The following is a 24228-nucleotide window of genomic DNA, read 5'->3' as shown; positions in this document are numbered from 1 at the left end:
CCTGCTGAATTAAACATTTCCTTCCAATGAGGATCTTATTTTCCTCCGTTGGATGGCAGAGCGAGGCGACATTTTTTTCCACTGGCAGAGGTACTTTATCATTGTGCAGCTCAGGTGCATTGGAGGTCAATGACACAGTCCCAGCATTGTTCTAATATATTCCATCTCGGGGCAAATTAGATGCATTTCGCTGTGAACCTTCAGTCTCAGGGTCAAGCCGCAACTGCCCCTGCAATTTATTTGACTGCCAGATTCAGGCTGCCTTTTCTGAGAATGTAGCACGTGCCCAGCCCTATAATGGCTGCACCTGCAGCAAACCAGGGTCCAATCTCCCTAAAGTGTTGCCCAGGAAATCCCATATGATTGAAATAGTCCCTCTATCTCCCCTGTCTTTCTGTTTTTGAGTCTGTGTATTACTTTGTTTCATGTGCAAGCAAACCCAGAGACCATGACTGATTTGTATTCTTTGCCCTTTCTGTCTTTTTCTTCCCTCTCCCCATGGTTTCTCTTCTTCTCTCACCTCCACTTCCTCTCTCTTCTTTGTCCATTTCTTCATCTTCCTTATCTCACACACATCAGGTCGCCAGTTGACCATCTTCAACAGCCAGGCGTTCATCAAAATTGGTGGCGGTGGAGAGAAGGGGCGCCACTTCCAGGGGCAGATCTCAGGCTTGTACTACAACGGCCTGCAGGTGCTCAAACTGGCAGCCGAGGGCGACCCCAACGTCCAGACCCAGGGTAACCTGCGGCTGGTGGGTGATGTGCCATCGGTGCTCACTACCGACACCACCTCCACCACCCCGCTGGCTGATATGTCCACCACAATTATGGAGACAACAACCACAATGGCTACAACCACCACCCGCAAACAGCGCTCGCCCACCATGAGGGACAGTGTCACACAGGTGAGCCATCACGAGTTTGTGGTGCGAGCTTGTTAACATGACTCACAACGAAAAGCTAAAAACAAACAGTAGCTGGCGTTTGAGTCACTGAGATATTTTGGTGCAGTTACTTTTAATTAGCTTTCTAAAATTCCTCTACAAAAGTGCTGAAAACAATATTTGATAGATTAAACAGCCAAGTACCCAGATGGCCCCTCTCTTGGACCAGTAGATGCACATTTCAAAAGAAATCCTACGTCAACTGCAAGGTCAAACAGTCACATCCTCAGAGCTGTGTTTTATGTGAACCCTCAGCCACATTCAGAAGTACAAACAGCCCTCAGCCTCAGAGGGAGTCACATAACAGCTTTGTGTGGCCAGTCCTATTAGAGCAATCAACAGTGAAATTTTGATTTGCTCTAAGAAGATATGGCTGACTAAACCCCAGACGCGGTAGCCTGCTGGAAATTACAGCACATCCAGACGGTTCAACAAAGGCTGGAGGAGGAGAGGAACGTAATGAAAAGGAAATCCTGCAGCAGCAACAGAACAACAACTTCAGGCGCCATAAACTTATATTTATGACTCTCCTCCACGAGCATGTGAAAGGCTATGACTTATGGTCTGATGATTATCCCCGTGTGCTAGAGGTAGCCGTCGCCATCATGGTAAGTAACAATTAACAAACAGTAGGGAAGTGCTGTTGCCCACATAGTGGAGGATGGAGGAAGCGGGTCATCCAGGCCAACTACTCTCATAAAAAGTCCTAATAACAGGCTCCATGTGTTCCAGGGGAGTATGTGCTCTAGTTCACATCTACTATCATTAGCTACAAGCTGTGTGTTGTGCAAAAAGTCCTTTCTGCACTGCATTTGAAAGTATGTGTGATCCAGATCATCATTCAAAGCTTTTCTTCCATGCCAGCAGTACATTATGTCAGTTATTTCTATGTTACTGTAATGACTGTAACTACTTGGAAGCGGTCCCCTTTTAAAGCTTCAACTGTCCAACAAACTTTTGTGATGTCGCAGGAAACACAAAGGCGAGGTGCCAATTACCAGCGCATTCCTCTCATTCGGTTGTGTTCATTAGCACTATTCATGTCCACGGAAGCTTATCCAAGATCAGTCGGTGAGCCACTCACGCTCGTCCCTGACATCCACAATCAGCACATTCAGAATATATTTAGACCAGCACACTCTTTGTCCCTTTATCATCATCTCGAGCCTGAGCACAATCTGCCCTTTTTGAAAGTCCTATCTGTCTCATTTTGGATAAACGCAGCAGCACCAATTAGAGTGAAGTCAAGGTGAGGGTGTTGATGGCAAGAGTGCGCGATTCATGCCACTTTGTATTGCAAACACCCAGTCCAAAGAAAATTGGAATGTTGGTTTTGCATTAACTCCTGATTATTTGTTGTTTTTCTTCCTCTTGTATAGAAAAAAGTCACTTAACAGAGCCTCATCAAAGCAGTGCTCTGATGGCAGTTGAGAAAAGCTAAGATGGTAGTCCTGTTCACAAATGTTTACCCCAACACATTATTTAAATTTATTTTTTACTCATGTACTCTGTTTATACCATTTATTATACGTTGTATTGGAACATGTGTCAATACTAGGGCAGGGTATCGTTTAAAAACTTAAGATACCAGTACCCTTAAAGTGATATGCATACCAATGGAGCCTGATGAGGTGTTTCATCCTGTTACTTATGTTCTCAGCTTTCCTGAAATAATCCTTCTGCTTTTTCTGCATTTATTTTCAACAGATGCCACAGGCATGTAATGTAGCCATACTTTCGAATGTTTTGGTGGCATCTTGGCATGTAAACCACCAACTCCGTCAAATACACCGCGCTTGGCTTCACCACACCACAGATACCTTTTCTCCACCAGCATAGTATGGGTTCCAGTCTTGTTGCTGTACCTAATTTTGAAATATTCAGAGCATTTCAACCGAAACTACTTCGGAACCTGAAAAGTTGTTTCCCAACTGGAAACAAAAAAATGGTAGGTTTTTCTTGACCAGAAGTGTGAACTGTGTCGACATCAGTGGGCGTGTCATATTCTACAGGATGCAAACAGAGAATAGAGAAGGCAATGGAGATGTTAAGTTATGTTGAGAAATCATCTGGAAAAAATGGTCTTAATAGCTGGTCCATGCTTGTTTTTGGATAAAAACAAATATCTGTAGTACCAGAGCAGAACTTTGCTGGTAGGCTAATTGATGTGATCTGCCATCTTGCTACAACTGCTTACTTTCATTGTGTATTGTGCAGTGCCCTCTGTTGATGATGCAACCTTGATTACAATGGCTCTGATCAAAGCTAGTAAAAACACAGACTGGTTTGCATAGATAGCACCAAGGTTCCAGGAGTCCTGAGTGGACCTGGTTCAAGAATCAGATCTAATTTGGGGGAAAAGGCGTAACACTATATGGGTTGTAGCTGCTGCAGTAGTGGGCGAAACACGTGTCATTATATCGAGGAATGCTTGCAGTGACTGACTGCTAGTAATACCACACAAATTGTATTATTTTTTCTAGATCTAAAGGCAAAAAGGATTGAACGCAGGTATCACCTGACTGGAGAAGGTCTGATACTACTTGATACTGGGTTATTTTGATACCTTGAAGGTACTCTGCCCTAGTTATTACTGCTGTCACTGCCGCACAACCTGCTGCCCCTGTGGGGACAAATGAAGTTATTCTTGACTTCTTTCAGTCAGTTGGAATGTAATTACAAACAAGTTAGATTTTTTTTTTTTTTTTTTTTTTTTTGACTCAAAGGTCGGTCAGGGCTCCTTTACAGGCACCACCGTCTCCATCCTGCTCAGTTGGCATGACTTATTTAGATGAATGGTCCATGGTTTAGTGTTTCTGCGTCTTCTCTCTAAAGATGAGATCAATGGAACCTGACTCTAACATGTCACATGTAGCTATCCACTCAGTTCAATATCATATCTCCAGCCTCCAGACTTCTTGGCGGAAACATTCTTCCATGATCAGCATATAACGAGCTTTTTACAGCAGTGGTCTGTGATGTGAAATTGGCAGCCATAGAGGGCCCCCGTTTGATAAATTATCTGGAACCACTTTAGTATTGTTGAGTGTTGTCTGCTTCTGTTGTTACAAGCCCTAATGTGTGCTGCATTCGCTGACTGACATTTATGTAGGGTCATAAAAAAGCAGAGTCCCACCTTTAGAGTGCTTTTTATTGCTAAGAATCTATTTTCCAGCTAGTGTACGTATATTGTAACAGCTTCTTTTTTATTATTATTATGTACCTAGCGGAACATAGTGTATCGTCACAATGGCCTAAAATAGCATTAAAGATATGTGCTTGAGAATGACTAGACATTACCAATGAGTCACTCATCCACATTCTTTAATGATCAAAGATATTTTGCCATGCCTACAAAAACATGAGGGCATTATTGGAGTGTATAGTTGGCTAACACAGCCCTGATCTTTCATTCAGATAGTCCCAGTGTGACTCGATAATTTTTATTTTCGAATTTGCTCTTATTTGCAAGGCCATGTTGAAGGCCTGGCAGGCTCATCTGCTCACCCTCGATGGAGAGAGAAAATAAAAGAGAAAACATTAACTGTTCTTCTGAAACTGTTATTAGAAACAGTTGTAGTCAAGTAAAAATGAAGCAAAAAGTCGTGAGAGGTGGAGAATTACATTGATATTGAACAGCTGTTAGACAGCAGACAGTGTATGAAGTCTTGCTCTTCTCAGCACTGGGTGCCCGGGACGTCTGTCCTGGGAAAAAGCCTATGGTGCACAGGGTGTTGTCGTTTGTCTTTATATTTATGGCAGCAACAGCAGTTTGGAATAAGAAGTAAAAGGGCACTTAGCAAGAGCGGTGGTGTGTATCACAGCTGAACAAACAACTCATATACAACTGAACTAAACTCTGTAAATAGCTCAAATTTAGGCAGCATATATGTTGCACTATGAGTTCTTTAAGTGTTTGAGCTACACTTAAACACAGCATTGTAAATGTTTTTTTTTTTTTTTAATTAAAATTAAGAGCAAGGTGCTAACAGCTAATTGGCAAGGTATCTGAATGCATCTCTGTTTTATAATGTGCAATGCAGGTTTCAGAAGTGGTTAAATTCTTACAGATTAAATGTTCAAGTTGTAGGTCTTAACAAATTCAATTAAAGGCTTCTAATTGTAGATTCCCAAGGTGCATTTTGCCAAGAAACATCCAATCACCAAGCTTCAAATTCATTTATATGTGCTGTTGGTTGGAAGCTACAATTTGTTGTTAAGTAAACTGATTTTACATTCTGCAGAATAAATAAATTTGTTGCCCACATTTTGGATGAATCAGTATCTGTGTGGGTGTTACATTTGTTTTCGTCTTCTTCCAGTTTCGATTTTTCAAGGGTAGCTTTTTCGCTAATCAATACATGATAATGTTTACATACGCATAATATTTCAGTTTGTGCCCGTATTCTGAAAAAGGCAATATTCCTACCAAGCTGTATACATGGCTAATTAAAATGAATATTCCAATTACATTCATGTTGACATGCAGCCATGCATACTCCACCCAAACATGTTGTTTATCACGTCAAAATATGGAAAAGTGAAGCTGATGGAGCCGCTTGTGCTATTTTGCTTCTTTGCATCAAAATAGATTTTCTTGAGTTTTCCAAAAGTGGCAGACTTGTTGGACCGTGCAAACACATTCTTCCTCTTTCATTCCTTCAGCACATTGAAAAGGTTGGTGTTGCGATATCCACAACTTGTTGATATCCAAGTCTTACATAATGTGTAAAAGTAGATGTGTTTCTTCTTCCGACCAGAAATGCGGGCTTTACTTTTGGACATGCATCTCTACCACAGCTTGCCAGCAACTGGTTTTTGCACAACGTGTCCATGACAAGTAGCCACATGTCACAAATTGCTGCAAAAGACCCAGTGAAAAGACATTCCGAATGCTCCTAAAACCTGAATAATATCCCATGTCTTCTTCTGAGAATGCTTCATTCGCAAAAAGGCCTTTTTCAAAATATCCAAATTCAGTATACTGTCATATTTGAAATAAAAATGGAATATTAGTTTGCATGATGTAAATGTTGTTAATAGTGACTGTATTTTCCATCCTGTCAGAGGCACGCACACATATTGTTCAGCTCTGACATAGGAGGACCCCATACAGTGAGTGTTTTTCCAATCGAAAAAACTGACATCACTGAGCAAAACAGAAGACCAACTGAAATCCCTGAAAAAGATCAGAGAGGCGGACAGTGATTCAGAGGTCTGGAACCAAATCAGATTTCAACTTTTAAATCCCACATATAGTGTCTTTAAATAACACAGACACAAGCCTTTATTTAGGCATTGCTTTACATAGGCACTGGTTATGTGGCTTCTTGGGATCTTGGTGCAGTCTGGCTGTAGGTGTGTTTGGCAAAACTCAGTCAGTCAAAATACACAGTATATTCCAGGAAATGGATAATTCACTCAGCTATTTGAGTTCTGTATTTTCTTCTATCGCCAAGATATGGAACCATATAAAGAGATACTGAAGCTAGTGTAGGATAACTGGTGTCATGCTATTGTTCCGACAGCCCAAAAATTCCAAAGCCCCATCAGTCCGACAGACTCATTAGTCTGAAAGCCCATTTCTCTGACAACCTGTTACCCCAAAAACAAACAATGCTCCAAAGTCCCGCCAGCTTTCAGTTTACTAGCAGCGTTTGAGCCACAGATCATGGTTGTTTTTACCGACCCTTTACAAAGTCTTACAGCAGCATCTGACCCACTGGTCCCAGATGTTTTTACCAAGTCTTCGCAGTATTTCCCAGCATCTTTTGTGCCACCAAACATGGGTATTTTAAGCCAAAACATGATCTATTCTTAACCATAACCAAATGTTTTTTGTGCCTAAACCTAACCACGTTAACCACAACATTGTTGACAAATGTCAGTTATCCATGGTTAAATTAATGTGAGCATTTTTCTGGTGATTGGGTTGTATAACTGCAGGAAGTGTGTATTTTCAGAGAAGCGGGACTTTGGAGCAATGGGCGTTTGTTTTTGGGATAAAATGGGCTTTCGGTACAATGGGCAGTCTTTGGATGACTTGAGTGGTTACTAGGGAATGTCTCTGTAAAACAGAAAGAAATTTTTATTTACTTTTATTAGAGTACACCGGTATCTTAACATTATAGATTACAGTCATATACTGACAATCACTGATCTGCTGCAGATCAGTACATCACATAATAGTCACATGAGAATATATATTATATATATATATATATATGTATTTATATGCACAGTCTTTTGGGTAGTTAATAATCCATGCCTGTGGTGTAGTTTGTGGCAGAGCAAACATAGTAATAGCATTATAAATACTGCGATAGGCAAAGCCAACAGGAGCTATGGAGCTCTAATGAATATCCCCAGCACCCGCCAAGACACAGTGGAGACAGCAGGAGACAGGCCAGGGTGGCGGGAAGCAAGCGAGCGGAAACACAAATTTCAATTTCTCCAAAAGCTCTGAGCTACCCGCCGCGCTGCAGCTTTGATCATAGTGGAATAATGCACTTTGATGCTTAGAATAAAAGATCTACCTTTTGATGTGTGTGTGTGGGGCCTGATTTTTTTCCTTCCCTTCACCCCTTGGATACTGTGGGTTTCCATGAAACAGTCAGAGTCATCACTTGTCTCGCGCTGACCCAAATTTAGTGTCAGGGTGTTATAAAACTAAGATCACAAGCTACACTCTTGCTGCTACTGTCTTAAGTCGAGAGCACTCCCAGGTGTTTGTGATCTCTCTCCGATTCATCTGGATGGATGCGAGACAGTTTAAAGTTGTCTCCTCATGGACTCAACTTGGAAACTGATGAGAAAAGTTCTGACCAGGTCAAACTGGAGTTTGGATATACTCCTCCAGCTCTTTTCCGGCATTTATCAGTGCACTGGGGTAGTGGGCCTTGTGTGATTTTTTTTTTTATCCAATGAATTACACTCAGTGCTGATACTGTGAGGTGTTTTGGATGTCGAGGTTGAATTTGGGTTTACAAGTATGTCACAAATGTTGCACTAAATTACAACTGTGACAACTCCAGGAGGCTGAAATAGACATTTGACATTCAGCCAGCAAGACATTGGATTATGGCCACAAACACACCCTGCCGTGGGCATTTATTGATTACTGGGTTGCTCAATTTAAAGAAGTACACATTTAAATTGATTCACTATGTGCCATTTTATATGGAGTTAGGAAAAGTGAAGCAGTTGAGTGCATGGATGGAATAGAAATGTAAGTGCATGTTAGACGGAGATATTACAGAGAAACTTAAGCATGGTCAGCAGGCTCATTCAAGAGCCAGGTAATGTGAACACACACTCGTACAATGTAATTTATAACTTATGGCCAGGCTGCAGATTAATAACGGAGAGAAAATGCAGTGTGGCTCTTGAATCAATTATGCTGCTAAAAGCCCCTCTATTTTCTAAAACCCCCGTATTGAAAACAATCAGACAGTGGGGGTGGACTGATGTTTTCAGCAAATTTGCTACTGTACAAACTGCTCAACAATAAATCTTTATGTTTTAACCCAAGAAAGATGCTTTTACCAACAGACTTTTTAACATTTGCCTCTATTGGATGCATTAGCTTGTGTGTGACTAAGTATCAGTGGAGCCAAGAACCTCACTGTGGCTGCCAGAGACTCCTTGTATCATCTAGACCAGTACAATTTGTCCTGACTGTCTCTCCTCTGCTTTCTGTCTCTGTTCTTTCAGAATGCGGATGACCTCTTAGTAGCATCAGCTGAGTGTCCTAGCGATGACGAAGATTTGGAGGAGTGTGAGCCTGGAAATGGTGAGTCAACTCAGGGAGTTCTGTCTTCATAATACTTGGTATCCAAAAACAGTGCAGCCTAGAAACTGCTATATTGCTGTATCCCTTACTCCACTTTTATATGACACTTTGTGACTGCAAAGCCCTCTGTATGCAGCTCCAATTGACCAGATGTGTAGCCTCCATCCCCCTTTCTTATTGCTTTTCAAAGCAGCAGGCAGTCGGCAGCACCACAGTCCATAAATTGCTCAGCCAAGTGGTAGTATCTGGCATTTACCCAGCTGTTGCACCAATCTCCTGCCCCAATTTTAACAAGGCAGGACAGTTCCAAAGCGGAAACGCAGCTTGTTCTGCACCGCACACAGCTGTAGCCTGGCAGGCCCGGTGGCTGAGGCGCTGTTAGTGCAAACAGCGGGTCAAGTAATGTTCTGACACCATGACAGGAGGTGGACGTTAAAGGCCATGTGTTTTACTCCCCACCTCTGTGGTTTCTACCTCTATTAAGCCGGCCATACTTGAAAACTGCCAAGGACCACGTGTGGTGAAGCAGCGTGATTCAAACGAGTTCCAAATAATGTAGGAGACAAAATCGAGATATGCAGATCCACATTTAATGACATTTTCTCCTGAAAGATCGTGTCTGATAAGATTTTTGTCGTTGAATGGCATCACAGATTGAAATGACTGGTGTGGGTGGGATGGAAACAACAATTGCCTCCAGTGAAACCTATCATTAAAACAGTGCCAGTATACATGCTGTTATAGAGCCTGGGATAGGCCTTTTTCATGGAAGACATTTTGACATATCACAGTAGGAAAAGCACAGGCGTAAATAATGAAATTATTGAAAGCTGCTTTGATTTCAGGCTCCTGGCATCGTGCACACTGGAACGCTTCAATAGAACAGAGCTATTGTTATAAGTAACACCTGTGCTTTATAAAGTAGTAGAAATTGTTCTTCCGGAACCCTGTTAATAACTCCTGGGGCGTAAGCAATCTTTTAGAATTAAGTTCAGAAATGTGCACTTTATTTGCATATTATAGATGGCTGTGCAGATTGCAGTGAGTCAAACACATTCAGTAAAGTATGCAAGCAGATTAAACAAAGAATAGTTTCTACAGAGAAGCGAGGGATTTTACTTTAAAAATACTCCACATAATTTTCTGACATATTTATCACATCACAAGAGATAACTGAACAATTAGCACATGGAAACAGGATTAAACTTGGCAAATAGGGCTTCTTTTTTAAATTTCACTGTCTTTAATCATATCACACTTGGCTCACTCTAAGAAACCATGCCTAGGAGCGCATATTAAGTATGCTTAAATTATACACATTGTCACTTTGCAAAAAAGTATAGTATAAGATCTATTTATACATGTTATCTCTGGAGTTCCCCAGACCCATCTTTGGTAGAAACAAAAGCAGATTGAGCATAATGCAGTTTATTATGAGCTTGTTTCATGCTTTTACAAAATAGAAAAAAATGTAAATTAAAAACTAAATTGAAAATGTATCACTAATCTTAGTGTGGATCCATTATGAATTATACAACATAAAGGCCAGATTTGCCCAAAATCGACTCTAATGCATGGAGCAAACCTTCAGTAACAATAAAAGAAGAACAAGAGTCTCAACAATGTCATTGTGTGTGAAAGAACTTCACCGTCCTTGACTTAAGTTTTATCAGGAAAGAGGATTAGTGGTTTGAATAGAATATATGTCGGACAGTAAATGGCAGAGATTATAACATTCGGTATGTTTGTGTGAGGAGAAACGGATCTGAACCTGTGCTGAGAAACTCGAGTGGAGCATTCTCTTGTGGTTTTCTCTGTAGGTGGTGGGGACCGAAATAGAGACTCAATTCCCTTCTTATCGAAAGGAGAAATGAGAGTTTTTCAGTGGATGCTATGCCCAAGCTTAATCTCCCATGGGCAAACTCTCTCTCTCTCTCTCTCTCTCTCTCGTATGCCCACACAAACACACACACATACGGTGGCAGACATGCTCACCTCACCAGACAGACACTTGTCTCTCTCACTCTGTGGGTGTAAAGTTTTCTCTCGGCAGCCGTCTCTCCTGAGAAACAACAAACGGGCTCGCGCACACACACATGCTCCGTATCGCACCTTCCAGATGCCACGAGAGTTCCGGCGTGGCGAGCCAGCGGGGTCGGATAAGCCTCGGTGAAAACTGACGAGGAGGAGAGAAGAATCAACGCTGTCCGCAAAACATGTCCCCTCTCCATCACGGCTCCACAAACACAGGCCTGTAGTCATTGTATGATAGGAGCAATTCCCAGGGTTTTCAATACCATGTGAGAATGCAGCTCTGTCTTGTTGAACTGCCTTCAGGAAGGAGAAGAAATGTTAAGCACAGCTGCGGATTTTCTATTAAGCCGGGCGAGATATGACTGCTGTGAATTCATGGGGATCAATACAACTCCTTCCTACAGTATATACAGCATATACAGCCAGAGGAGCTCCATGTGCTTTACTGATGGATTTACCTGCAGCTGTAGTACTACACACAATTCAAGGGATGCAACTTGTTTTCTTACAACTGCATTTCACCCAGGCATTTTTTTTTTTGTTTTTTTGTTTTTTTGTTTTTTTGTTTGAGCTGTCTGCTGCTAAACGATGACCCTCAGACGATGATTGCGGGGCAGCCACAGTCACACGCTCACTGACAAGCTCAGAGTGGGTGCAAAAATAGACAAAAGCGGCAGGACGCGGCGAAGAAAGGACCCGAGGAAGAGACGAGTGAGAAAGAGCTGGAAGGACTGCGTTGTGAAGGACTGACTCTCATTGAGATTTGTGTCACGTTCCTTTGCGCTCAAAGCAGGAGAGAGAAATACGGAGAGGGGAGAGACGGAGAGAGAGAGAGAAGGAAGAGGAAGCGAAAGAGAGGATGCAAAATTGAGGGAGTGTGCAGAGTGAAATTCCCATGAAGGATTCCCGCCTTTCCCACCAGGCTAATTAAACTTTGACTTTGTTAGGGGAGCCTTAATTACATCACCCAATTAAAGCTTTGGTTTGGATCCTCTGGTGTTGTTAATGAGCCTCTGTCAGAAGAGTGACAAGACCTAGGAAGTGGGGACAGAGATGAAACGTACTGGGGGAAAACAGAAAAACATATTACATATATATTTATATATTCCAGTGAGCACTAACATACATGAAAAGTCATCTTAGAGACACTACTCGTATTTACAGTAACACACAATTACAGAATATCAAACAAACGTCTCTTTCTCCAACAACAAGCCCCGCTCATTAAATCTCTTTCATTTTATCTCCCTTCTCTACCTCAGCACGACCTCACTTCCCCTCTCCCTCACATACCTCCGAGCTACTTATCAGTCCCAGGATGTTGTAGGCGCTATATCGGTTTTACTCCGACAAGATCAGAGCTTTGACGAGCTCCTCAATAATTCATCAGGCGACATGCTATGGAGGCAACCTGCGAGTGTTCTTTTTAGGTTGAGGAGTGAAACTAAGAGATGTGGTGATAGATGAGGGATGACCCAGAGCACTGAGCCCCCTTGCCCTGTGTGACTCAGAGCTTGCTTGTGATCAAACCCACGCTGCTCAATGGGTTTGGGTGTCAGTGATTTGTCAGTGTGATGCTTTATTGATCTCCCTCTGCTTGCTGTCCTCCACAAGTAAACAGCCTCGGGTTTATCATATGGGTTCCACAAGTCAGATCTTGAACGCCTTGAACGAGCATGATCTCTGAACAGTACTCCATCCTGAGGAGCGCGTCCTCAACGTTACTGTAACGTCCAATCTCAAGCACAGTGCTTAGTACAACAAACTTTCTTCTGATCTGACCAATTTCAGTGAAAATAATGTGGCAATTACACAAGATATCAAGATTGCAGTAATAATGGGGTGAATTTACAAAGTAATTGCATGATCACAAATCAGCAGGACTGAAAAATGAAAATGAAGAACAAAAGGCATAGCAATTTGTAAATGAGTGGATAATAACAAAGACTACTGATTGTATTGAGCTATTATACAAGTTTATTGCATAACACTACTCAGCAACAAGGCTGTTTAAATTGCTCTACATGAGACAATGAAAGTCAATAAAACACAATGCAATATAAAAGCAAAGAAATAGGATTTTAAAGAATACAGGGTATAAACATTAGCTTAAACAAACCAAAATGTCAATATAACATGTTTACATTTAACTTAAATTGATAAATATTTAACAGAAAATTCACAGTTCGAGAGGTGTCACAGTTTCCTATGTTTTCAATATAGGGGGAAAAAAAATACCAGAGAAAATTTCCCTGATTTTGAATACATTTATTAAAACTGACATCATTAAGAATGATCTTGAACAACGATGAGGCTATATTGACCGGCTGGAGAACATATAAAGGTCATACTGTAGTCATAAACAAATACAAATGAAAGAAGCAATTCTTTTCCTGAAATGCCAGAGAAATTCCCTTGGGAAATATTGTCACACGGCTCAGTTACATTAAGCATGTTTGTAAAGCCTGTGTTTTCCACCACAGAGTCAGGTCTCATACCTGCGGCTCTAAATGTAACGTAACCACTTGCCGCGGTGATTTCTTTTGCTCTGAATCAGTTAGGAATGGCTGCCTAAATGCTGCGGGGATAACGTTAGCTTGTGGGTTGCCCCTTGTTTTCACCCATAGTTCCACATTTTGTAATTGAGTTGGCATGTTTGAAGTACTCCCACTGATGTAACCTACTGTCGTGTATCAGACGCAACTCTCTGTTGTTTCTTTTTTCCACCACACACTCGCCATCATCCTCCTAATAAAAACTGAAACCAAATTGGTTCCCGACACCAGACCTGTAAGTTAGCAGAGGATCTTCTATTTCTGGTCTGGACATGGCGTTAGGGGTTTAACTAACCATCTTGCCCGATGGCAAAGGGCCTCCCAGGGCATGTCGCCACACTGCAAAAACATGGGACATGCTGGCACCCCATCTTGCGTCCCACATGACTGAAGGATCTGTTGCTGACACCCTGGCGCCAGACACTGGTCCTGTGTCCATGCCTCAACAGGTCAGAGCCCCCACCGTTGATTGGACATAGCCTTAACAGTACATCCTGCAGATGCTTGATCTGTTTGGGATGTTGAAAATTTGGAGGCCTCGTCGACACCTTGAGTTCTTTGGCACATTCCTCAGGCCATTCCTGAGCAATTTTTGTGGTGTGGCATGGCGTGTTGTCCTGCTGGGATGGCCACTGCCATGGGGGAGTGCCGTTACCATGAGGGGGTTTACTTGATCTGCAACGTTGTGTAGGTGGGTCCTGCATGTCAGGTGGTATCCACATGAATACCAGGACCAAAGGTTTCCCAGCAGAACATTGTAACGAAATGATCAATGTTATTTACTTCACCCTTCAGTGGTTTTAATGTTGAGTCTGATCGGTGTATATTCACTGTGTATTTATGACTGCTATTGAGCAGCGTCACAGTTACAGTCGTTAAACAATGAGCATCAAAGAGAGCTTCATAGAGATCAGTCAGGGGAATCAGTTATTACATCTGTTGGCTCTACAGAAATGATTGCAGAGACCGGTGCTCAGTCAGCTCAGTCTGCTGTTTAATGCACATATCAAAAAGTGAAGAACTGTATTATTCAACATTATTCAGATGCCTTGTAACCATTTTACTTCAGACTGGTCAGTGGTGCATTTTATCATTAAGTATTTCTGCTGCAAATCCATGTTTACTAAAACTTACTAATCTATTGAAATTACAATTAAAATCAGATGTTAACCCAGAGCAGTGGAGGGAGAATGGGTTCTTTATTCACTTCAAACAGTAAACAAACATCATAGTTTCTTCCGGGAGCTTCACAATTTATTTTGACCAAGCTATTTCTTAATTACTCAGTTTTCTATTGCTTGTATTTCCCAAGAGCCAATTAGCTTTGCAGTTGTTTGACCTTTTCATTTAAAAAATACACTCAAAAGGAAATCTTAGAGGAGCAAAGAGATGTGAAGCCGATGAAGAGTTAATTTGCGAAAAGAGATAAAACGCCATTTGGATTGATATTCCCTCCAGTGCACAATAAAAAGAACATGTTTTATCTGATAGCACATGATCTATCAGATAACATTTTGCAAATGGACCCTTTGTATATACTTGGTTGCAGCACCATGGTAAGAGTAAAAAAACAAGATAGACACACCAGGTCCATGCCATCGCAGGGAGGTGATGAAGTAATAGATGTTGATATATCTGCAACAAGTAGAGATTCTCTGTGCACTGAGATTTATTACCGCAGTGAGGTTGAAACATCAGGCGGGCTGGAGAAACAAATCCAGCCAGGTTCATGGCGCTGATCCAGTTGCTGATGAGCTGTAGGGAGGTGACTTTGACTGTAGCCAATATGTGACTCTCAGTGAGACACGATATGGGTGGGGCATCATCCCTTTGTGTCAGAATAAATCACTTTGTCTGAGAGCGGCAGCAGCAAATGCAGCATTTGTAAACGGTTTATGGAGTCGCATGTCTGAAGAATCTGGGTTTTTTCCCTCCCTATTGCACAGAGTACACGGCTATTATTGTATCTATTGCGGCATGATTTAAAAGCAAGCAAGGGAACATTTAATATGCTCGGACACGCTGTTGGATTTTCCATCTGCAGCCTAATCAAAGCTGAATTATAGAATGCTCAAACTCCAAACAACCTTTTTGCGCTAAATATTTCAAATGGATGCGAGTGGGGCAACGTGATCGGTAGAATAATGATGTTTGTCAAGAGATCGACATAGATGCATCACTATCCATCTGCCCTGTTCTCATGTTGAGTAAATACAAGGGGGTGACTCATACTGGCAGCTCTGTGGAGTGGCGTGTGGGTAAAGATAAAGAAGAAATTTCATCATGTGGGCTAAACGTGGTTCCACTGCCTCAGCTGTTCAAATCAATGGAGTCAAACTCAATCAATCAAGCTGAATACCTTTGAGTCTCTCTCGCTTTAATGCTTAAATTGCAGCAATGCAATGTTCAAGAAAGAGACGCCCACACACTGGAATCATGTTATATGTATTTTTCAGCACTGTTTGCATCAGAGCAGGTCTCAGTCAGGCCTGGTTTCGGTGCAGACACTGCTGACTGAACCAGTATGAGGGGTTTTTGATGTAAAATAAAATAACTAAATATCTCATGCTCACTTGGGTTTGCCGTTGACAACCTCCTGCATGTTAAAAATCCATCAAATGGTGAGTTTCCTCTGGTTTCATATCAGGCTGTAGTTCTTGGCAGCTTTCAGCAAGAGAACACGTCTATTAACAACATATGTCTTTTTCCTCAGCCTGTCAGCAACCTGCCTTGGTATTAACTGAGCAATCAGAGCTGCATACAGAGGGAAGAGGGTGCAGTCGTGGAGAAGGAAAAAAACCAATTGAAGGTGTTGATAGGTTTAAACTATGGGTGCCGTAGGCTTGGGTCACACAACAGGAAATGACAGGATGGTTCATTTGATAACTGCCTACTGTGCTGAGATATGGCTCACTCTGTATATGAGGGCTGAGGTTCATTATCTTTCTGGTAGCCACTGCCTGCCAGTCATATGGGACGATGGCCTTCAGGCTTTGGCTCAACTGAGCGCTATGAGTACAGCAGAGTGACGTGGCACCATGTCCTAACAGCATGCATGCGTCTGACCATCGCATAACAACAGATGCTCTCTGTCCACACTGATTCTGTTAGATATGCACTTTGTTACGTCATGTAAATAAACCACATAGCTATCAGCTGTCCGCTCCAGATCAGACTGGAGACATACAAGGGGTGAGTAGCCTTCTTGCCATCTGCCTACGTTTGTACTTTTTAAACAGAAAACACATTTTATATTGTGATATTTGCTAGGAATGACATACAATATGGCCAACAGCAAGTAGGTTGGTATTACCTATGGTCATTCCAGCTGACACTTTTAAATAAAAAGGTATCCTATAGATACCATCTATTATGGTGTTTTCAACACAAGTGACAGGAATAAATGCAAACAGCACATCCAACAAAAGTTTTGCTCAAAACAGCAGGCCATGTTGCCGTTCACGCTCTCTCGATCGCATTCAGTTATTTGTCTTAAAAATCCTTTACTGTTAACTAGAGTTGGGTCAGTTTCTGGTTTTGCTGGTCCAGTCTGGGGAACAAGCTTAAACCAGTTTGATTTTAGGCGAAGAGGCTGAACAAGTATTTGTCATTCTGACATGTTCTGGGGGGGAGTGGCGCATATTGTGTTTGCTTGCTAGAAAGTTAATGTCTTTTTTGGGGTGACAAAACATGGCAAAGTTAGTTTCTCCAGAAAACTAAAACTGAGCCAGTACGCAACATTTTGGATTTGAAGGCAACGAAAGAGGTGTCCTAACTGGCCTCAAGCAAAGCAGCGTGTCATAACGAGCTTAACTTTTGTTGGACGCCATGTTTTTATTTATTCCTGTCACTCACTTTGAGAGCTCCACAATGAACGACGAATGTCTCATTCATGAGGTTAAAATGAGGAATTATCTACATGATACCTCCTTATTTACTACAAAAACCAATATAAGGTGGCAGCTGACTGGAGGGAGATCACCAGGAAGCTTACAGTTTCTGGGAAGGTAAATGACCATCGCTACTAACAACCTAGGTCACTTGCTGTTGGCTGTATGGTCTCTCATAATATAAAACGTGTTTCTGTTTAAAAAGTACAAATGTAGGAAGATAGCAAGCAGGCTACTCATCCATCGAAAGTGGTTGTGTCTCCAGTATTGCCTTGACTGCACAGCTGATATATATGTGGTTTTGCTGACATCACGTAACAGAAAGTGCATATTTACTGGATTCGGCGTGGACAGAGCTTCAATGTTATATGGTGAAACGCGATAGTCGGACGCTCGTTTGCTATTAGGACACAATGTTATCAGAGTCCACTCGAGAGTGGCTGCTGAGTCAAGTGAGAGACCAAGTGGTAAAATTCTGTTGTCCAGTTTGGCTTTATATCAAACTGGTTTGAAAATTTTATAGCCCAACTCTACTGTTGAAGACTTCCATAATATCTACATTTGCTTCCAGAAAATCTCACGAATCCTTTTAAAGCACTTTTCTAAGGGTTCATATAGGATAGACTTAAGATAAAAAACGTTCAGATGAAGCAGTGTCCCTGATTCTGCAAAGGAGTTTACAATCACAAGACCCTCCATTTGCTATGACAGCCACATGTACTGTAAGTGGGGCACACAGTGAGTGGAGACACTCCTCAGTAATTGGTGGGCTGCAGGTATAAAGCTTGAAATTGCACTTGCAGCATCTCTACCATACTGACAGATGGCAAAGTAAAGATAGCGACACTGCCATCTCCTCCATCGCCCTCAGTCACACGTACGTCCCATATCTCTGTGGAACTATCTCTGAGGTCCCCAAAACATTTTTTTTTCTTCTCCTGTGACTTTGACAAGTTATTTCAGAAAACCAAAAGATTTCTTGGAACGCACTAAACTTGCAAAAATCCTTCCTGGTGCGACTCTTCTTTGTTCCTTAAATGTGACACTGCGCTCCGCTGTCCTCTCAGCCTTCAAGGTGAAACACAGCCCTCAAATGCAGAAAGAAAGGGAATATAATGGCAAGAAATAACTTGAGCATTGCCATGGAAACTAGCCTTTCCAGCAATAGCACAGAAATAAGAAGTTAGGAGAAAGGTTGAAGAATTCCTACATTTGTTTCCTGTTACAGCTTTCACATTTTGCTTCATTTCAAGGCCTGTTTTTCTCAAGTGTGTTGTTATATGCTTATATGTTTAGAGGCTTTGTTAACTCAATGCATCACCCTCTGTAAACAAAGCCTTTGCTATTCTGAAAATGTATGGTTGTATGACTGACAAAGTTTTGGGGGGCTTGAGCGTTGCTGAGCTGAATAAAAAGCTACGGGGGAATTGTTCCAATCCCAACACCTCCCCCTTACAAATCTCCCATCATCCCTGAAATGCCTGACCCAACCCCCTCCCCCTCTGAGTCACTCTGATTTACCTCATCAAATGAACAAAGAGCCAGAGTCATGATTTTATGCTGGTGATGTTGGCATTTCTTTGGTCATGTTTTACTGTTACCTTCCCTTTTTCTCCCCCTCCAAGATGTGCCATAATCTAATCCCCCCTGCCATGTTTTTTCAAATGTTTCCTTGACTGTGACCCTTACACATTTGCCACACTGAAGGAAAAATTGTTCTGAAGTTAACAGTAGTGTATAAACTGATATTCTGCCATGTTCTGTTAACATACTCCCATATGTTTAACCCTGAACTCCAGCTGGGCCTGTCGTAGGATTCCTCCTGAATGAATGCAACTTTTATCAATGATATTGTTACACACCCAATAATCTTTATTTAATTTGGGTGTTTTCACTGTGGGCTAAAATCAGATTACATAACCAAAGCTTGACAACAAATTCTGGCTCATTAAGACAATTTCTGTAACTGTTCACTTATGTTAGTAGCTGTTAAAGAAGGATATTATTGCCCCATGTTTATGTGTAGTGTTTGGGAGGGAACTGGGCATCAGGGAGCAGTAGTGTTTAATGCTGTCTCTCAGTTTACTGAGAGTTTGGGTTGGAAATTAGGGGCATCACTTTCCTGCAGCAGCTCCTGAGGGGTTGCATACAGATTAAGATAATTAGAAATGAGCCATCACAACCATGCCCAAAGGGGGAAAAGGGATTGAGCCCATTCTTCATGAGAATTCTGAAAACATTTCTTTACATTCTGATTATTTTTTACGCAAAAGGGGAGAGGAGGTAAACAAGGGTGGGGGAAGTTGTTTATCACTATCCGAGAACAATCTTACACAGCTTTCTTTTTGTAATTTTTTTTTCATGCAAAAATCATGCGGCCAATTTGTTGATGTAAGTGACCTGAACCTCGTGGTTTGCTATCTTATTTAACCAATCACAGCAGAAACATCTGTTAGTGTAGTCAGCATAGGTGACACTAGAAAGTTAGCAGTGTAGTAAGTTAGATGTTAAGTTGTTCAGTGTAATTTGTAGTCTACTTTTATCTTGTTTTAGTGATATAACATGTAGGTCTGTGCAGCATAGGGAGATAGGTCAGAACAGCCAGGAGCAGGTGCAGAGTAGATAGAGTATTGTCTTACATCTTGTATTTATTTCAGTTCACAGTTAGTCAGCATATTAACTTTTTTTAAATAGAACAGACTAACTAAACTTATATAACTAACCTCATGTTAAGTTTTAGTGCTGTTCTAATACTGGTGTTGCTGTATTCATTTGAACTGTTTTTCTTCTGTTCATCTGGAGGTGGTCACTTTCTCAGGCGGTTTCTAACATGCTTTTCCTCCGTTGTCTCTTTCTTGTCCTAGGAGGTGAATTAGTGTTGCCCATAATAACGGTGGACTCCCTAGACCCCCCATCCATCGCCACCCGCTACCCAGTAATCCCCCCACCCCCCACCACCTACCGCCCTTTCCTCACCCTGCTCGAAACCACCAAAGAGTCCCTCCCCTTGCCCAATGGCCGGCCCCCCTGCCCCTTGGACCAGGAGGACTGCGAGGAGACCATCGAGGTGTCTGCATACGGCTCGGGGGAGATGACCGAGTCGGATGACGAGGACTATTACAAAAACTCCCCCCTGGTCACCGACAGGACTGTCCTCCCTCCTCCCCCGGCCGTCGAGGGCAGTGTCCAGAACCCCCAAGACCGCCATTTCTCCCGCTCCCCAAACTCCCATCGCCCACCTCTCTCCTCCACCCCCACGGCCAACCCCGACCAGCTCAGCCCACACATCAAGCCGGCCGCCGGCGGCAGCAGCAGTAGCAACAACAAAATCCCCGCCGGAAAAATGAACACCCGGGACCAGGTGCTGCTGCCGCCGGCCCACCCCTCTTCCGACCCAGGCCACCGCAGAGTCCCAGGAATAACCTATCCCCCAAATTTCCCCCATGTTCCCACTCCAGACCCCACGTCTCCTGAGAGAGGGCTCCCAGGTGCCGTGGAGGTGCAGCAGTCCAGCAGCACCACGGGAATGGTGGTCGGCATCGTGGCGGCCGCCGCCCTCTGCATCCTCATCCTGCTCTACGCCATGTACAAGTACCGCAACCGCGACGAAGGCTCCTACCAGGTGGACCAGAGCCGCAACTATATCAGTAATTCAGCCACACAGAGCAACGGAGCCCTGGTGAAGGAGAAACAGCCCAGCACTGCCAAGACGGTCACCAAGAACAAGAAGAACAAAGACAAAGAGTACTACGTCTGAGGGAGCGCCGCCGTGACACACAGAGACAGACAGTAGATGCACTTAGAGAAGGAAAGAGACAAGAGGGAGAAAGAGGGAGAGAGAACAGGCAGTATATGGAAAATGGCGACAGAGGGTAAATCATTTAAAACTCAGTATTGTCAGGTGGCCATACATGTCACTAATTCCAGTCTAATCAGAGGGAGGCAGAAAAATAAGAAGGCAAGGTGACGACATGGTTCTGTTCACACCACTCAGCATTGCTTTCATTTGACTACTTATTAATGTTAACCATGGTGTGGATTTAAAGAAAGGCTATTACACTTCAGATCTCAACACATACTGTGCCAACAACCGTGTACCAAATGCTGATAAAACAGTGATTTATGGGTAAGCACACGACAGTTTAATATCTTGAGTACTGTAGGACAGCACCACCATCAGTATTTGTGTCATGGTCTGTGCTTCACTCTGAGGCAAGCTTGTGGTGTAAGCCTTCACCTTGGACAGTATCAACATATTATTTTCCACCTGTTTGAATTAGCAACTTGACATCCCTCTGTAAAATCGATATACTGCCAGCTTACAGAAACATTGTGTCAAATCCAGCTCTCCCGCCTCTGTAAGTGTTCCACGTCTGATCTCTTACCTCTCGTCGGATCTCTCTCTCTCTTCCTCTCATTCGCTCGTGCACTCTGTTTCTCTCCTTGTCTACGGTGCTCCGCAGCTGATGCGACGTAAACTCTGCCGTGTTTCAAGCATGTAGTATTCATTTACGAAAAAGAGATAAAAACTGTTTTTCTTTCTGTGGAGTTTTAAAAAAAAAAAAATAAAAAATATGACGATGATTGATGATCATAACAACGTTAAACGTAGCAACTATGTGAGATACCACCGCTCCAACCTACTGGATGATAACTTGTACGTTTAGCCGCCAAAAACTTGTTGAGGCCAAAACCCCTTGGTCGTCCTTTGTTCCAGCAGATCTGTGTCATGTGTTTCTGGGGCTCCAAGGCGCCCCCTAGCGGGCCAGCAGAGAAACTGTCACTTCCTTACAGTTACTAATAACCGAAAAACAGAAAAAACCTCCAGCAAACAAGATGAACTCTGTTCTATATAATTATAAATATATGTATAGACGTTGCAGAAATCTATGGACCTAAAGCGTGAGCGAGTGGAAAAGCGAGAGTACGCTGATCATGCGCAGCGAAGACAGACTTTAGGATTTTTGACGTCAGAACAGTGACACCGCCCAAACACCCCACTCCCCAGACCCCGCCCCTCTCATGAACAGTACGGCTGATGCAACGCCTTGCTGCAAGACTCAGTCACTTTGGTTTGCTCTTTTCTGTTCTTTTTTTATTTGATTCTTTTCTCTGGAGAAATGAGAGACATTTTAGGGAAATTCTGAATTCATTCTCGCTGGAGTTCCACTGTGGAGAGAGATACCTTGCAGCTGAAAAAGCGACTGTGTCTTTCGCCCCCCTCTCTAGCCTGACTGGACTGATGGCAGCCAATGGGCAAAGCAAACTTTGTGGGAAGAGCACACAAATAAAAAGGTGAACGGCAGTTCCCTGGAAGATGTACAACAGAACTCTAGTATTCCAATTTTCTCAACTCTATTAAAAAAGAAAACTGTACCATGAAAAGAAAAGAAAAATCCTGAAAAAAGTTTGTGAAATGTCTAAATATTTGACTCTCATCCCATTACTAAGAGAAATGTGTTTTCCCTACTATCATTCCTGTTTGGAGAAAAAAATGACTATGATTCTGGGAAACGGAAATTTCTATGTATTTTCTTTTGGTAATTGAGCAAATGTGATTTGGGTTATGAACATGAAACCATGCATTCTCCTTTTATTCCACTCTCCATCTGTCATCCTCAAACTATTTTTTGTCCTGCATCTATTCCTTTTTTCTCTGTACGGCAGATTGTATGTCCCCATACCCTGTGGAGAAAGCAGGCTCTATCCATCCTCCATATTTTTTTTTAAATTATTTTTATCTATTTCTGTCTATATGGCTGGAGACAAGATGGCAGCCACTTCATTTGACAGGCTCCATTGATTCACTCTCCTGCCACGTCCGTCTGGTTTCTCTCTTTCTCCATTCCAAGCATACTCCTCCCAGTATCTTCCTGTTCTTTCTAAATGTTATTGTAAAGTGTTCCAGTGAGATGACTCTAAATATGTGTACATTAACAGAGGGAATACACTTGGTTATATACTTCTTACTCCCTGTGTTGCGTGGTCTCTTTATCGTCTGATTGTCTCTCGGTTTGATTTGAGTAACTGGACAGTTAGAAAAACCTGCACTTGAGTTTGATTTCCAACTTTGTCACCCCCCCACTAGCAGACCGCTAAGACCCCTTCAAATGCTGGTGGATTTCATCTCTCCCTAGTGGCTCTACTTTAGCAGTCAAAATATATTACCTGTATTTATCAATTTTCCAAATTAGTCCAATATTTAGAAAATAAGTTAGTTTAGGGTCACTTCCAAGTATTGCTAAGATAAGAATCTTTTAATGTGAGAACTGGAAGGTTGATTTATTAGCCACAAAGGGTTTTAGTTTATATGTGTTTTAGTTTATATACATTTTAGAAATCAGTGTTGAAGTCCTTTTACACATGCACTGCAACCCTGTACTTACCTACACATTACTCAGAGGAACTTTACGTGAGGATGCAGATATCCAAATCAATTGAACTGGACATCAAACAGACTTTACCCTGCCAGCTCCCTAATATTGAGCTAACAATGTAAAGTCAGCAGCTATTTGTTACAAAATATATGCCTGTAAATATGAGCGTACATGTGAAGTAAAATGGATCATTTGCTGAGATGATTTTATTGTGATCACATTAATAATTTCCATTCGCGAGTTAACTGTAATTCATATAGTGTTAGCATCGACCTAACAGATGAAGCACTAATTATTTGCCAGATTGTTGTAGCATTTAGAATCACAATAATATTTTTTTACCAAGTTAGGTTTTTACTTACATGGGATTTACCTTGGAGTTAGGTGCATATAATAGGCAATTGAGTTAAGTACATTTATTAAGTATAGAATAGTAAATAACAAAAGAAAAATTTTTAAAAAATGTTTTTTTCAAAATACATAGGCTTCTTCAGGTGTTATGTTGAGGGTTACTAAAGTATTAAATATGCATAGTTTTTACATATGACGTTTCTTGTAGAGGTTGACAAGGGAGTGAAAATCCACTCCCTTGTCAACCTCTACAAGAAACTTGGTTGTTTGTTAGCAAATTATGAA

General features: G+C 42.0%; 1 protein-coding gene across 8 annotated transcripts in view; it reads left to right on the top strand.

Moving 5' to 3' along the window:
• The window catches only part of nrxn2b (neurexin 2b), an 812698-nt gene extending 789497 nt beyond the window's left edge, over positions 1-23201 (top strand). For 4 of the 8 annotated variants that reach the window (XM_049567813.1, XM_049567811.1, XM_049567812.1 and 1 more), the window contains 3 exons: positions 580-905; positions 8658-8736; positions 20080-23200. In XM_049567813.1, coding sequence (XP_049423770.1) covers positions 580-905; positions 8658-8736; positions 20080-20972 — 1298 coding nt within the window. In that variant the 3' untranslated portion in view covers positions 20973-23200. Of the gene's footprint in view, positions 1-579; positions 906-8657; positions 8737-20079 lie in introns of all 8 variants that reach the window. The other 4 variants (XM_049567815.1, XM_049567816.1, XM_049567818.1 and 1 more) reach the window with 4 other exon arrangements.
• The last annotated feature ends 1027 nt before the right edge of the window (positions 23202-24228 follow it).

Source organism: Epinephelus fuscoguttatus, linkage group LG23 (assembly GCF_011397635.1).
Source record: "Epinephelus fuscoguttatus linkage group LG23, E.fuscoguttatus.final_Chr_v1".
In the NCBI taxonomy this organism is placed as follows: Eukaryota; Metazoa; Chordata; class Actinopteri; order Perciformes; family Serranidae; genus Epinephelus; species Epinephelus fuscoguttatus.
This window is presented reverse-complemented; position numbering and strand designations above follow the sequence as displayed.